We start from the raw sequence: 16,126 nt of genomic DNA, 5'->3' as shown, positions 1-16,126 counted from the left end.
CCGATGTTGCTGTTGAGAAAAATGATAACCCAACTGTCACTCCAGAGACTCAGGAGATTCATGATACTTATGTTAGTGCTATAGTGCAGGTAACAGAGCTCCTTCAGTCATCTCTACCCGCGGTGGGCACTAAGAACATGGAGTGCTGGCTGTGTCTACTTCCCATTCTAGCTGTACCTATACGATATACTATGCTATGTATTACAGTAATGTTTTAATAGATAAAGAAGAGCTACATACAGTATGTACAGTATGTACATACATATTTAATCACTGGCACTTGTAGTAGGTGCACCCCTCGAGACACCTTCCTTATGCGCCAGATGAAGACAAGTCGTCATTTGTAGCCAATACTTCCATGTTACACCGTCCACAACTATACAGGGACACGGCACACCCAGATATCTGTAAAATACATCTAATTCATTATTCTAAACTCTCTACTGGTTTTTCTTTTCCTCCAGGGGCAGGGGCTCCCGAACATCATCGTCAATCTCGGTAGCGTGTCGCTGGGCAACATCGCTAGGCTTGTAATCCGAGAAGAAGTGCTTGAGCACAAGCTCAATCAACCAACACACTCCCAGGTCAAGAGCCATGGTGGTGGTGAGCTGCACCTTGAACACATCGGGCATGTGCACCAGCTGCAGCTGCTCGTTGATCTCGGGCATGAACTCGGTAGAACAGGCAAAAGCAAATGCACCAACTCCTAGAAGACCGAAGTACAGAGGTCGGTTCTCTCGAATGCTCTCTCGGAAAGGTCGGCCCTGGTAGTTGACAGCAATGGTAGACAGTTGAGAAGCCAGCTGCAACAGATACATGGCTGTGTTGAGAATGGAGGGCTCAAACTTTCGGTCAAGATCCGTCAGGTTCTCTCTAGGCTCAATCTTGTACACCTCGGTTCGGATGTAGATCAGTGCGACAATGTGGACGGCAAACTGACCGAGAATGGACCCCATGATGTAAATGTTGAAGATTCCGGGCTGAGGTCGCTCTCTAGACAGCTTCTCGATGGGCTTACCTCGAGAGATGGAGATGAAGCAGACAGATAGCAGCAGACCACAGACGGTGGCCTGGGAGTCGGAAGTCTTACAGCCGGCAAAGAACAGAATGGAAAGAGTGTAAGCGGAAATCAGACAGTTCAGAGCAAGAATCTTATACATCTGGATAGTGGTGACCAGAGCACATCGACCCTGTCGAACAATGTGCGTGACAGCAGAAACGTTAGCGAGCTTGGAGGTGAAGGGGGCAGCAACAGAGGCATCTCCCAGCTTGAGAGTGGGAGCTTCGTCCATATCCTCGGAAGACATTCCAACAAGCTTATCAGCAAGGGCAGAGGCCTGGGTTGCAGCAGCAGTGGATTGAGGCTGTCCAGCAACAACAGGCTGAGCAGAAAGAATGGCAACCTGAGCCTTGGTCTTCTCATCGAGCTCAACACCTCGAGCCTCCATAGCCTTGACGTAGTGGACGTTGAGAGGACCGGGAGGGTACAAGTGAGCAATGGCCATAGGAATAGGAGGATCCTTCTGGCCCCACTTTCGCATCATCTCGCACTGCTTATTGTAAACATTCTGGAGAGTAGTAATTCGAGCATTGTCGGCCATTTTCTTCATACCGTCAACAGTACCGTTCAAAAGTGCAACACCAACGTGAGCCTGCTTAAGAGCTCCAACATCGTTAGTGCCGTCACCGCACATGAGAGTCATGTATCCAAGATCCTTCATGTGGGACACAAGAGTCTCCTTCTGGGAAGGAGAAACTCGAGCGTAAACCCAGGCGTGTCGAATGATATCACCGATGGAAGGGTGAGAAAAGGTGAGAGAAGAAATAGCAGATCCAGTAACACAGACATCATGGGTACCATCAAGGTACTTGGAATCAAGGGGCTTGGCAGGATCAGCGTAGTCAACCTCAACCTCATCGACAGTTCGGAAAGCAAGCTTGCCATTGAACAAGTCCAGGATGTAGGTCTTTCGGCCAGGGTACAGAATTCCAACCTCCTTGGCAACATGGACACCTGTGAGAGGGTTATCTCCGGTGATCATAACACATCGGTGAGAAGACTCGTTCAGCATCTTGATGGTCTCCTTGGCATCAGGCTTGATGGGACAGGAGAAGACAAGGAAACCAGCAAAGACAAGGTCGGATTCAACATGCTCTCGGTCAATGTGGATGAGCTCATCCTTGCTCAGCTTGACATCCTTGGAAGCGAGGGCAAGAACTCGCTTACCGGCTCGAGTGTAGTGCTTGTAAGTCTCGTCGTAGCCCTTAGGGACAGAAACCAGCATCTTCTTGATAGTCTCGGGGGCACCCTTGGTGGCGACATACATTCGGCCCGAAGAGTGGGATGCAATGGAAGAAGATCGCTTGAGGGCAGAAGAGAACTGGAATCGTCGCCGAACAGTCACCTGCTCCTTCTTTGAGGGGGCAGAAATGACGTCATGAGCACCAACCGTCCACTGGATAGAGGCCAGAGTGTTCTTCTCCATAGGGTCTCCAACAACATCACCCTCGTCGAGAAGGACGAGAGCATGGGCAGCGGCAAGAACGTGGACAGTCTGGTCAGGGATAGCAGCTCCAGAGGCGGCAGTTCGAATGCTCATGAAGTCGTTCTCGGAACCAAGACCAGTGATACCCTCGACCAAAAGATCTTCCTCTGTCAGAGTACCTGTCTTGTCGAAGCAACAGATATCAAGACGTCCAGCAAAGGGAATTCGGAAGGGCTCAGTACAGTAAATGTAGAACTTGGACAGAGCAGCTAGGGAAGAGTTGACAGCCATGGACAGTTCCATGGGGAGCTCCGGGGGAACAACAGAGGTGACAATGAGCACACAATCCAGCAGAAGCTTAGATCGGTTTCGGTCGATTCGAACACCCTCGGTCCACACGTAGTAGGAGGCGGCAATGGCGAACTGGAGCAGGAAAAGAATGAAGAAGAGGGCCTCTGCGTTACCGACACCAACATGCTCTGTAGCAAAAATCATGACCCGAACAAGAGTGCCCTGGGCAGTCTCGAAACCGGTCTTGGTGACAACAGCAACACATCCAGCGTCGGGAGGAGGAGGAATATCGCTGTGCACGTTAGTCTCAGGGGGAGTAACCTGCAAAGCCTTGGTTCCACCGGACAGAATCGAGTTCTTGTCTTCGCCCTCCATGTCGAGGGTGGCAGCTGATTCACGCAGCTGGATGGATTCCTTGAGAAGAGGAGTAGACTCACCAGACAGCATCGCCTCGTTGACAATACAGGTACCGGCGATCAGAACCATATCGCAAGCGAGACCGGAGTCCTCACCAGATCGAGTAACGGAAACAATGTCACCAGGCAGAAGCTGATCGCTCTGAATCTCGGACCAGGCGTTATCTCGGTAGACCTGAACGGGGTAAGGGGCAAGGCCCATACCTCGGAACTCGGTCATGGTTCGCTGTCGTTGCCACACAACGGTAGACTCGAACATAACGAGCATGATGAGGGTGAAGATAGAGTAGTACCACTTTTCGTCGAGACACCACAGAGCAACACAGAAGATCTGGAACACAAAGAAGGGAGCAACGGCGTGCTGGTAGAAAAGCTCGGAAAAGGTGGGAACGGGGATATCGAACTTGTTGGGGCCATAGACTCGGTAGGCCAGTTCCAGGTCGTCCGATCGGACGGGCTTAGGGGTCTGGAACTCGCCCACAGTCACGTTGTCGTCGTCAATGGTGAAATGGGGAGGCGCAAACGACTTGGTTTCAGGGTTCCAAATGTATCGTCGCTTCTGGAACACAAACGAGATCTCAGTAGTGGAGTCGGATTCGTATACCTTTCGAACAATGGGCACCATGGCGGCAGCGCCACAGTTGGGGGCAGGGAACAGCTTGATGAGATCGGCGTCCTTGATGTCGGAGACGAGCCGCGATTCAACAGCGCTCTTGAAGTTGACGTTCCAGTGGGTTCCCAGCCACGTCAGAGCGTGGGTGGTCATGATGGAACCCAGAAACAGAAATGTCCATTCCTGGCCGGTGATCCAGGTGTCGTATTTCAGCACATAGGCGTAGGTGAAGATGGGGTACAAAATCACAAAAGGCCAGATGTACAGTTTCACCAGGGAGGAGAGCTCCCGGTGCAGACTGGCACTGGCGATAGAAGGTGACGAAACCAGTGTCCTGGGTTAGTATTGTTGGAGATGTGACACAAACATGTCTATGAAAGTGGCGCTTCGAGGTGGTGGGTAGTAAACACCTTAAAACAACCCACATTGTCCAATTCAAGTGGTTGTATAGTCGGCTTTCCTTCCGCAATATCGGCAAACGAGCATACTCACATCGTAATGGTGATGATGAAGAAGGTGACCTGGACAGAGTTAAACTAAAGGTGAGGTGACACAATTAGGGTTTTGACTAAGCGTGAGAAGTGTACGCGAAAGTGATAGATGGGGCGATTTATGTAGTTTGAAAGACTCAGCCAACACCAATTGGAGTGGGGTATCGATTACTGTTTTCATATTTTGAATAACTGCGCTATTCGCGAAGTTGTAGCACTCTTGTCTTTCTTCAATAACAGGGCACAAGAACAGAACAGAAATCGCACTCCGACTATAATGGTAACGTTATGGCGGCTTCCCGAAGTCCCAATATGGGGAGTCGAAATCTAAAGGGAAGTTTAGCGGCGTTAGTGGGTATGATTGAATGCTGCGAAACGACGAGTGCATAGACCGTATTAAAGAGATGATAGGTTCCAGTGAAACAACACCAATTCATGTAGGATCTCAATCCAATCCTAACGAAACCAATTTCTCCCATAATGGCTTTTGTCGAATTGTTATTTCAGATCTGATCCGCCACAGGTCTCACTCTTTCAAAGTGGGGTTGGAGATTTTTTGAAGACATGGTCATATCCATACTGCATCCTCTAATTACTTCATTCCACCAAGATTGTTTCATCCACTTCCCATCTCCATCTCGCAACCATTACAAAGCCAAACGCCGTACAGTCTGCAAGCAGTTCCGAACCATCAAAAAACGTTCTGGAATCTTCCACTCCCTGCAGAACGAGAACTAATGGTCTGAACAAGTCTGGGACTTTTTTAATTTACCAATACGAGTACTTCAACTCCATACACGCTCTAAAATCTCACCATTATCACAGAAAAGTTCTCCAAATGGTGACGTGTCCTGTTCAGTGATTTTGCAGATAACGTGTGCCGTGCCGATTCCACCTGCATGATATCTGCGAGAAATACGATTTTAGCGAAATAATCAGTAGTGGCATGGTAAGTAGGAAGAATCGTAGAAGTAGAGATTTGGAGTAAGTAGGGTACAATTAATATGGTGTGATAAGTGTTTTATATCAATTCGAAGTACTCGTAAACAATTGAATATGGCCTTCATGTCATTACATGATACTACAATGTGTACTCGTGTTGTATACAGGTACAAGGATGTACACCACTACTTACTTCCCTAGATCAACATCTCTATAACAATTAATTAAACACTTAAATAGAATAAACCTCGCCGTCGTCGGTCAACATGATCTTACCATCGTCACTGAGTCGCTGAAGAACTGCGTATCCCTCTTCCTCGGCAAACTTGTCCTCCTCAGGGATAGAGCGGTTGATGGCCTCAAGAACAGCGTCTCTGTGCATGGATCCTCCGTTCTCAAAGTCCTTGGATGCTCGTAGCACGTTGGAGAACTCGCGGGTGAAAAAGTCCAGGCGCGAAGTCGACAGGCCTTGTCGTGCTCGAGGCTGAGAACTGAGCACAGAGTCCTCAATATCGATCTCAGACACAAGCTGAGAAGAAGGAACAACGAAATCAGACATTTCATCGAACGTAGAGTCCGCCCGAAGAGCTGCCAACGACCGCTGACGAGCTGTAGACGCTTGCGAGTTGTAGACGTTGTTATCTCCATCGTCATCAGAGAGCTCCAAGTGCTCCAGATTATCCTCGACGTCACTGACCTCCTGCCCAACAGCAGCCTCGGCTCGTCGTCGTCGCTTTACACGAGACTCGACAGGCACATCCTTGAACAGCGCGTATCTAAGCACGTCACGTGCCACCTCAGCGTCCTCCAGGTCCACACGTGACGACAAACGGATCTTGGCATGTGCAGTGGAGAGACGAATGAGCGTCTCGAGTGTTCGAGCAGTGATGGGAGCTGTCCGCTGAGAAGTGTCGTCGTTTCGAAGAGAAGTGTACGTGTCGACAATGAGGTTGGAGGCATCACGTGAAAGAACGGGACTCACACGTGACTTGGCGTACTGAATGTACTTTTTGACAAACCCGACAGAAAGTACCTGCTCTTCAATGTCCCACATGGGATCGTCGGCAGTGTCCTTGACTGGCTCTCCAACGGCAAGCACCTGAGGAGGCTGGTCACGTGTGACGGCTCCGATTTCCGTGCCGGGTTTCACGTATCTGTGCATTTTGATCACGTGATCGGCGATTCGTCGATCCTTCTCGTCGTTTGTTTCGTCAGTGACGATAAAGAGTAGATCGAAACGCGACAGAAGCGAGTCTGGCAGTGCAATGTTCTTGTGAGGAGGCTTGGTGACATCATACTGTCCAAACACAGGGTTGGCAGCCGCGATGACACTGCATCGGGCATTAAGAGTGGTGTGAATACCAGCCTTGGCAATAGTGACAGTCTGCTGTTCCATGACTTCGTGGATAGCAACTCGATCAGTGTCACTCATCTTGTCAAACTCATCAATACAGACCACTCCTCGGTCGGCCAGAACCATCGCTCCAGCCTCCAAACGTCGCTCTCCAGTGTCAGTATCCATAGTCACTGCAGCAGTAAGACCGACACCAGACGAACCCCGACCAGTAGTAGCAATTGCGAGATTGGCCGAGTTGAGCACAAATCGCAGCATCTGAGACTTTGCAGTGGAGGGGTCTCCAACCATGAGAATGTTAATGTCTCCTCGAATATGGGTACCGTTCTCCAGGTTCTTTTCGGCTCCACCAAGCAACATCAGCAAAACAGCCTGCTTGATGTACTCGAATCCGAAAATAGAAGGAGCCAGAGATCGACTCAGAATGTCAAAGGCATCATCTCGCTTACTGATGAGGTTGATTTGCCGTACCTCTTCATCCGAGACTCCCTCGACAACGTGACTTTTGGCGTTCAGAATCACCACATTGTTTCCCAGAACGTAAGCTCGGAACCGCGAGCTTCCATTTCCTCCTCCATGGGTTCTGTAGACTCCGATGATCTGAATTCGGTCTCCAGGTTTCACCTTGTCGGCCAGATCGTCATCAAGAACAATCTCCAAACTGGTGGGAAGCTGTCCTGCTGGTGCCTTTTCGGGCATTTCTTGAATACTGATGGTCTGATGGTCCATATAAGTACACATGCCGTACTCTGTGATAAGTGGGTTGCCGTCGTTGTCAGCTGTAGGGTAAACAGCTGCCTGGGTGACTGTTCCTTCACCCATAGTCTGATCTTTGTATGTTTTGGACTCGGTTAGACCGGTGGCAGGACAGTAATGAACTGATCGCAGCACTTTGGGTCGCACGAGAGAGGTTCGGACAACAATACCTTCCACTCCAACTAGTTGACCCAACAGCTTCGCATCGATAGTTCGGGGGTTTCGCATATGGTTTCCGAGAGAGCCCGTGAGGCCTACATAGAAGTGCTCGTGCTCGGGAAACATGTGACGAGCGTCTCGAACACCATGCACAATCTGTTTGAGAGCATTGTCCATGGCCTCCAAGTAAGGCGTAGGGTGGTCAATCAATCCTTGCCAAAAGGGTCGGTCAAAGTCTCGGATTTCGTCCAGCGAAACACAGTACCGTTTCTCATTGCGGTTGAGCATTTGCAGAATGTTTTCTCTGTGCGACAGAGTGGGAGAGTCCAGCAGGTCCAGAAAGAGGTTGGAACGGTCCTGGAAAAGCGAGTCTTCGAGATCCATGATGACGATTTAGTGATGTATGGGGTGTGTGCAGAGCTTGGGGATTATAATGGGGGTCTCGGCGTGTCGGTTGGGTGCGTGCTCGTCGAGTATGGCGTGCTGTTGTGTGGTGTTGATGATGGGGAAAACTCGTTACCTCACTCAAAGTTTACGCTGACGCGACAAACGCGATTTCAATTAGCAAGACCAGATTGGGACGACGTGACTCAGTAGGGTAAGTCAAGAACTGGAGGAGAAGTCGGTGAATTTTGGAGCTTTTGGACGGAAAAGGATTCGATAAGGTCTTAGTGATCAATTAAATACACTTCTCGTGTCAACCCTGTGATCAGAACCGTCTATTAAGTGGTTCAAGGACTCTTCAAAATCTACCCCTTTCTTACAGTCACCAAAATAAACTCTTACATATACCCGTTTAGGATAAGTGAGAGGTTTTGAAAGATGAGATGGGGGACGATGTAGAAAGCGAAGGGGAAATAAAACTATAGGAGTTGAATCAGAAAGTCACACATATTTGAGTGGACAAAAGAACTCTGTCATTGAGACCGTTAATATACGTTTACTGTGTAGAGATACATTGAACGATTTAGTATGTACTATTAGCATGCACAGGACCCTACCACTAGACAGTCTCAACCAAAAGTAAACAAACACTGTACCGTGGAGGGGGTTTGGGGACGAGATGGATCACGTGATAATAGATTAAGTGAAGCAATGCTTTCATATTTTGTTAGTTTTGTTTGTTTTGCTACAGTAGTGACAGGTGGTTACTCAGCAAAACTACCGACAGCTTGTATCAACTCACCTCTATGAGTCCACAGAAGCCAATGCAATGGTCTTTCGGGTTGTATGAGACAGCTGAAAAGATAACGATGCTACTTTTTTCATGATGATTGATAATTCAAATACGAGAAGATTTTTATCCCCGTACCCGCTCTCCATGTAGGTTTAACCATAGCACTGTAGATGTAGAAAGGTTCGTTCGCTGAGACATGTTCAGCAAAGTCTACGAGTGAGACACGGTGATGAGATGGAGAGATCGATGACCAGGGCTATAATGGGTATATATAATCTAACGTCTATTGTTGTATTAGCTGAGTTTTATTAATTCAACAGTTCTCAGAAAAATGATTCGAAAGAGCATCAATGAAGATGTCCAGTGTATCATTGAGGAGATTTAATTGTAGACTAGTAAAAATGGTTTAACTCACTGGGTGATAAACTTGTACTTGTAGTGGTCGTAGTTGACAGGGTGTGTTCAACTCCGCAAAAGTTACACGGCTGTGTCGTAATAGGACACGTTGACCAAGTATTACCAATTAGAGATGCTGCTAATATTCAATCGTGAAGCAACCGCTTGCAATAGTTTCAATGCACAATATTAAAAGGTATACTAGGCATGATTGCCATTCTATGAACAGTATGTACTTCTGTACTGTCTACATCCCTCACGACTATATAAAAAATCAATATATGTATCACTTGTATGCAGGAGGTGCCTCCCACACCGCCCATTCGACACCATGAAACAGGCCACAGGAGTGTCTGTGTGTGAGTGTGATCAAAGCCTCATTGTGTGGCATTTACAAGTTGCGCACTTCAGGGTGGCACTCATTATGAAATCTATCATGGAAGATGTTCTCGGAAGCCGTTTCCTAACTTCATTCGTCAACATGCCGTTAATAACGACCTTTTCATCTCATCAGACTGCCTGTAGGACAACTGTAACATTCCAATGACGGTTATTATTTCACTTCCGTGGATGAATTTGGCTCGTTAGAAAAACCAGACTACTGAAGTACTGTTTCGTCTCCTGGTCAACGCCTCCATCACTTCACTTGCCTTCTATCTTTCAAGTCTAGCCTCTTGTTTGCGCCTTTTTGTCACCGTGTTGTAGCTACCATTTGCCTCACTTCGAATATCCGAACAAGCCAATAATAAACCATACCATAATACTCCGATACACCGGACTCAGTTTTACAGTACTGTAGGAACCAACAAAAATCTCCCGAAATATCTACCCCGTTCAGGTACGTACCGTGACAGCCTTGTCTCATGCCAAATACCTAGACATTGTGTGGCGATGTCTCAGCCATCTCGATACGCAACTCTATAACTAAACTACCCAACTAAGTCTAACTAAAGTCTCACCTAGTCATTTTAGTCTACCGGTCTGGCACCTCCTCCTTATGCAGCTCGGCTACCCCTACCCATTCTCACGCAGCCCTAACCCCTTCCCCTCCGACCTTAATTGCGGCCCCACACCTTAATTTCAAAACCTTAACTGTCGGACATTTTAATTTCCCCTCCCCCGGGCGTCGGATTATTTAAACTTGGCTCAAAATAAATATGCAAAGACGCACAGAACTACAGGGGTGCATCTGGGTCACGTGACATAGTCACGGGAAGCTGACAGACCCATCGGCGCCCGCTCAACAAACACTACCCACACTAATCCTGCTCACGTGACTAACAGCGTCGCTTCTTCTGGCATTCTCAATGTTACATACGAATGGCTTAGTGCCGTTTAGAACTTCCCTCGTTTCAAACATGGTTTTATGATGAAATAGATCATCGCCGATTTTGCACCTGCGGAAGCAGCAGAATGAAAAAAAAAGAAAAAGAAAAAGAAAAAGAAAAAGAACAAGAACAAGAACAAGAACAAGAAAACGAAAAAGAAAATACGACATGTGGGAGGTAGAATGGGACCTCTTTTGCCGGGCTGCAAGCGGCCAGAACTGTCCGGATCTTGCTTCTACGTCTTTCCAGATAACCAACTTGTTGGTGTTACGGACGGGACAAAAACGCTACTAAGCACTGCTTTGGGACTAATAGAAGTCTATTGACAGATTCGATGGAGGCCGCACATGGAACCGTAAGGTAGTAAGAAATACAATTTAATGCTCGGAAAGGGGAGTTGCAGTGTGTGGGTCTAAAGATGCGGTATTTATGTTCCCTTCTCTCGCGTGTGGTGCTGTGTGCGGTCCGTCGTCAGGACGTAGGTCGCAATTCCAGAGTCTGCCTCAGTATAACGCCCCCCCCACATAAGCTGCATGTTCCACACCGAAGGTGTGCACACGAATAAAGAGGGGAAAGGGGTGGCAATCGACTGGGGTAATTTCGATGTAATGGAGTGGAGCAAATGATGAGTGGAAGGTCTGAAAAACTCGGGAAAAGGGCGGGGGAAAGCCTCGGGGATAGATTACGAATTTAGGCTGATTTAGAGCGGCTCGTTCAAAAGCCCACCATTTTCACCGCTTTTCTACGTCCAGATCCCCTCTTGATTCTCCCATTCCCGCATCCGGAAGTTGCTGAGGGAACTGTCTCTTCTGTTCTCATTGCTGCAAGCAACTATTAAGCTCAAGCTTTTGGAGTAACTGCACATCACGCAGGGCTTTTACCCCATGTCGGTGGGAGTAATAATATACGTAGAGAGAAGGGCGAAGGGTGTGAGGATATATTTAACAGTCAAATGAGTTCTTCGTACATTTTATTACAGAAAATGTGTGTTCAATCTTCACATATGTGGTTCCACTGCACGTAATGTGCTGTGTTGTGGTCCACATTTTTCCGCTTCCCCACATTAACATGCAGTTGTGTGGGGAAGTGGGCGAGCTAAAATCTGGGGCAAAGCTTAATGATGCGTCCACGCAGAGACAAGGAAACGGACAAACAATAGTCCCCCACAAAAAGGAAGAGAAAAATACAGAGGCCACAGGAGACACTATATTAATAAGTGGTGTCGCCTAGGGTCAGGTGATGCGCTAGTGCAAATATACGAGGCTCGACGAGAATTCTTCACATCACCGATACTTTGCTCTTGTCAAGTCACCAAAGCTCCTCGACACAATATTACCAAAAGAACCAACACACAGACTCGATCATACAGTTGCACAAAGGCAAACATAGCTATTCAACAACTGTTTACAAACCTGCGCGACATCTCTCTGGAACAACTGAGCAAACGGAATAACAAATAACACGTCATAACAGTTCTCATACTCGACAACAGATTGTGCAACACGTTCGACGACGCAACAACAAGACGATCTACTCCAAGGCACATACTGATTTAATCATTTGTGGGTATACTGTCACATTGTTATACCCCTACTACATCGCAGTCGTAAGTACACAGACACAGACACAGACGAAACGACAACGAACACAGATACCTCTCGTAGAGTTGACCAGAAAGTGCCAACGAGCCCATCTCAGGGACCTACACGCCTCACCCCCTAAAGCGCCACTAACACAGAGTCTAGAACCCCGCTAGTCTGGTTCTTAAACACACTACACCACACCCCCGTCTATCACACACTCCCATTCAGCAACCTCAAGTCACCACCAAAATGATGGCCTATACAGAAGTCAAGTCGGAACTGCCCATATACGGGGGACACCCACAAAACCCAACAAGCCCACATTTTGACACCGTGGAAGACTGTTGTCTTCTGCGCTTCTCGCGTCTGTGTCAAACGACGCCACAGGCACTCGACTTCTTGTGTCAAAACTTCCCCCATCGTGAACGCCACGAGTGGGACCTGAGACTGCAGCAGTTGGGCGCATATAACCTCGGATTGGCGCGGGCATATGAGGATTGGAGTATCTCCGATTACCATCACGTGTTTGCCCAACGGCACCCTCACATTTACCAGGCGAAACTGATGCCAATGCAGGCCAGCCCCAAACGGGTGACTCCACCGCCGAGTCCGCTCAACTACATGCATGCACAACTGCAGCCGTCCACACAGATGCAGCATTCCCCGCACCATGCACCCCTTCTACCGGTGGCACACCTCCCGAGTAAACAGCATCTGCGTCGGTTTGCCTGCAACCAGTGCACACGGACGTTTTACAGAAAGGAGCATTTGCAAAGGCACATTCTGAGCCACACGAAAGAGAAGCCACACAGATGTGACGAGTGTAGCAGTGCCTTTTCAAGAAAGGATCTGTTGCAGAGGCATAAGCGGTCGTTGCATCAGTACCATAGTTAGCTCGAGTGGGATTCAACTAGAGGCAGAGCCTGCTTAATGTAAGAAGCATGCCCTCATCACCCTTCACATTAATCCTCAGTTCTCTCTCTCTCTTTCCCACTCTCCCTCTCACACACAGACACACAGACACACAGACACACACTTGCACAATGATCATCTAACGAGTAACGAGCCATATCGCATGTATTGAGTAATATATTTTGAGTTATGAAGACAGGCGATGACTTCGTTCATATGAGACACGTTCAATAGCTTAGTTGATTACAACTGCCAAAAGTCGTCACCTGTCATTGAGCCCTACACTACGTTCTTACTGTTGCTATAGTTCAACACAATATCATAAACAGTAAATACTGTACAAGTGTGACTACGAGCTCACGCCCAACCAATAAATACATATGCTACAATCCCTATTTAACTAACCCGTGATTTGAGCTAGGTGCTCTTCTTTGAGACCCGCTCCAAAATCGAAAATCACAGGAGAACAGCCCAGAGATGTGGAGACAATCTTCTGTCGGTCAGCCTTGGCCGTGATCAACGAGCCAGAATGATAGCCCGTCAAACTCGTCAGAAGCCGACCCTCAATAGTCCAAATCTTAATAGACAGGTCATACGACGACGAAATAATGTAGTCGTCGTATAAGTTGATGCTTCTGACCAGCTTGCTGTGGCCCTCCAGCACCTTGGATGTGCCACTGTCCTTGTCCCACACACGGATGGTATTGTCGCTACTGCCAGATACTATCAATTTGTCGTTGGCTTCTATGCAAGCAGCTCCGCGTGTGTGGCCTCGGTAGTCTCTGACACACAGACCTGTGGCCAGGGACCACTTTTTGATGAGTGCGTCGCCCCCTGCGCTGTAGATGTAGTCTCCAAAGACCTGGATGTTGTTGACAGGTCCGTTGTGACCTGACAGCCGGTACTTGAGCGTAAAGTCAGACCGCTTCGTAACACAGATGGTGCCGTCCTTGGAGCACGAGAAAATGTACTCCGGGGAGAGACACACTGAAAGCACGCGGGAGGTGTGTGTTATGACTCGACGAATAGGCTGCATAGACACCATATCCCAGATGATGATGGAGTAATCGGACGAGCCTGACACCATGATTTTTTCGTCAAACTGGAGACACAAGACCGACGCTTCGTGGCCAGCCAATACACGTTCACAGACATAAGTAGTTGCGTTCCACACTCGAATGGTCTTATCCCGCGAGCCGGTGACGATTTTGTCGTTATCAAACTGGCAGCAGTAGACTGAGTCTTGATGGCCCACAAGCGTGTGTGTCTGTGCGTGTTTTGTAGTTCCCCACTGTTGAGCTAGCAAGTGGCGGGTACGGTAGAGGCTCTTCCAGCATGTGTGGGGTTCCGTGACAGCCTTCCATCGGTTCTGGTAGAACATTTGGCGCCAGAGCGGATCGCTATTAATGGCCCGGTTCCAGTCGCGGGACACTAGGGCACAGTTATCGAGGTCCAGTGGGTCCAACAATGCAAAAATAGAGAAGGAGATTTCCGTCGGGAGAATCGACACAAAGTCCGTGCCCTGGGGCACATCGTCGATGAAGGCGATTCCTGACTCGGTTTCTCCAATGACTCTTTGTGGCGAGTAAAAGAGTTTTGACGACAGTGTGCGTCGGTGTTCGCTTTCGGACCATGAGAACCGAGACAGCGCCGACGACGTGATGGACGGCGAGGTGGATACTCGTTTGGGCGTTTTTGTGGTTGGGGCAGCCGGTGGGGTGGTTGCAGTCTCTTCTCTGTCTCGCTTTTTGACCACAGGAGTGCTGCTGGAAGAGGAAGAAGAGGCCCCCCATCCACTCGCGACGCTGCCGTTGATATTGACAAAGCCGTTGCGGAAGCCGTCACGTGCGTCAGATGAGAATGAAGGCAGACGACTCATGAGCCGGCTCAGCCGCTGCCGGGCGTTTTTGAACCTGCTGGTAGACGAAAATGTTGAGGACGACGAGGACGCTACACCGGGCATATCGGCCACTTCGGTATCGTGAGATGTGGGCCGTATGACGGGCGAGTTGTTGGCCGACGACCTGGGTGTGTTGGAAGACCCCGGGCTTGCGGATCCAGGCGTGCTATATTCCATCTTGCCGCTGGGGTGTGGTGTGGTGATGGTGATATGTGTTATTAGTTAGTAGGTCCCAAACTGTGGATACAGTTATCAGGGCAGAAAACAGGAGTTGGTGAACCTAATTTGATGCTCTCATATTGAGCTGAGTGTGAACAAAAGGAGAGGCAAGTTTGAGCCCAGTGTGTAAGTAAATTAGGTGAAACAAAACAAGAGAGCGTGGTGGTGGATTATATAAAAAAGACAGCATGAATCGTTGCAATTTACCCTTTTGAAGGTTCGGACTGGGCGACATCAGAGGCAGCCAAAAACTCGCTGTATGGCCCACAAATATCCCCACCCTACATACACGTGCTGTGGAAGCTATAGATAGGATGTTCCTGACGCCTCCTGTGGTTACGGTAGTGCTGATGATGTACAGTACAATTTTTTGTGTAGTCCTTGGACCACCTCCTGTCTATCAAACAACTAACAGCCTGTTTCTATCGCACCAAAGTAGCCCCATCCAACCTTTGGTCAAAACAAAGTTCCACCATGCAAGTCCAACCACGTGTGTCATATGGCATGGCGAGTGGTGGAGGTTTGGGGCCAAATGGAAAATAAACAAAATGAGAGCTCCACACAGCGAGCGGAACTGTTTGTGCAAATGTGTCGTCCTGGCTCAGTTACGAACGTCTATACGATAATGTCTCATGTTGAACAATAAGCTTACGTTGGATGCGGTAGCCTAGCTACTGTACAAGTCCAAGTAATTAGCTACTGCATGTACTGTATGTGTGGGTACAGTATGTACGGTGTTTACAAGTAGCTAAGAGGGAGGGTAAGGCGTTGAGGCGACGATAGTCGAAGTGTCGTACTTGTTCGTACATTATAGCCCGTTCCTGGGAAAACCATTCTTGGAAACGAACAACACCGAGACAACGTACGCAGAACGAGACGGGCGATAAGCTCCCATCCTGGGGCTCTACAATAGTCAGGACTCTATTCACTGGATCTAAATTGTAACTGTCCTACAAGTATCGTAACTGTCCTTGCAAGTTTTGACACTGTCTCGACCGGGACAGTATCTACAGTAACGACTAAAGAGTGCAAGGAGTGACGCAACGTGCAAGGGTCAGTTTTTTAAATATAGAGAAACTGGTTGTGTTTGAAGGATATGCGTT

The 16,126-nt window shown here is 48.4% G+C and overlaps 5 protein-coding genes across 5 annotated transcripts; 1 reads left to right on the top strand and 4 right to left on the bottom strand.

The window, feature by feature from the left end:
• Positions 1-440: 440 nt before the first annotated feature.
• Positions 441-3,959, bottom strand: YALI1_F29078g (uncharacterized protein; the record flags this gene model as incomplete). Its single annotated transcript, XM_066094366.2, has 1 exon — positions 441-3,959. One exon carries the CDS (start codon positions 3,957-3,959, stop codon positions 441-443), a length of 3,519 nt encoding a protein of 1,172 aa, XP_065950438.2.
• Positions 3,960-5,471: 1,512 nt separating this feature from the next.
• On the bottom strand, positions 5,472-7,892 carry YALI1_F29038g (uncharacterized protein; the record flags this gene model as incomplete). Its single annotated transcript, XM_505729.3, has 1 exon — positions 5,472-7,892. The coding sequence occupies one exon, from the start codon at positions 7,890-7,892 to the stop codon at positions 5,472-5,474; it is 2,421 nt and encodes an 806-aa protein (XP_505729.2).
• Positions 7,893-11,712: 3,820 nt separating this feature from the next.
• YALI1_F28998g (uncharacterized protein) lies at positions 11,713-11,955 on the bottom strand (the record flags this gene model as incomplete). The annotated part of the gene is made up of 2 exons (XM_068283460.1): positions 11,713-11,765; positions 11,808-11,955. The coding sequence occupies 2 exons, from the start codon at positions 11,953-11,955 to the stop codon at positions 11,713-11,715; spliced, it is 201 nt and encodes a 66-aa protein (XP_068139561.1).
• Positions 11,956-12,241: 286 nt separating this feature from the next.
• Positions 12,242-12,886, top strand: YALI1_F28995g (uncharacterized protein; the record flags this gene model as incomplete). The annotated part of the gene is made up of 1 exon (XM_068283459.1): positions 12,242-12,886. The coding sequence occupies one exon, from the start codon at positions 12,242-12,244 to the stop codon at positions 12,884-12,886; it is 645 nt and encodes a 214-aa protein (XP_068139560.1).
• Positions 12,887-13,304: 418 nt separating this feature from the next.
• On the bottom strand, positions 13,305-14,981 carry YALI1_F28967g (uncharacterized protein; the record flags this gene model as incomplete). The annotated part of the gene is made up of 1 exon (XM_505727.2): positions 13,305-14,981. The coding sequence occupies one exon, from the start codon at positions 14,979-14,981 to the stop codon at positions 13,305-13,307; it is 1,677 nt and encodes a 558-aa protein (XP_505727.2).
• Between the last annotated feature and the right edge of the window lie 1,145 nt (positions 14,982-16,126).

The sequence above is a fragment of the Yarrowia lipolytica genome, chromosome 1F (genome assembly GCF_001761485.1).
Source record: "Yarrowia lipolytica chromosome 1F, complete sequence".
In the NCBI taxonomy this organism is placed as follows: Eukaryota; Fungi; Ascomycota; class Dipodascomycetes; order Dipodascales; genus Yarrowia; species Yarrowia lipolytica.
This window is presented reverse-complemented; position numbering and strand designations above follow the sequence as displayed.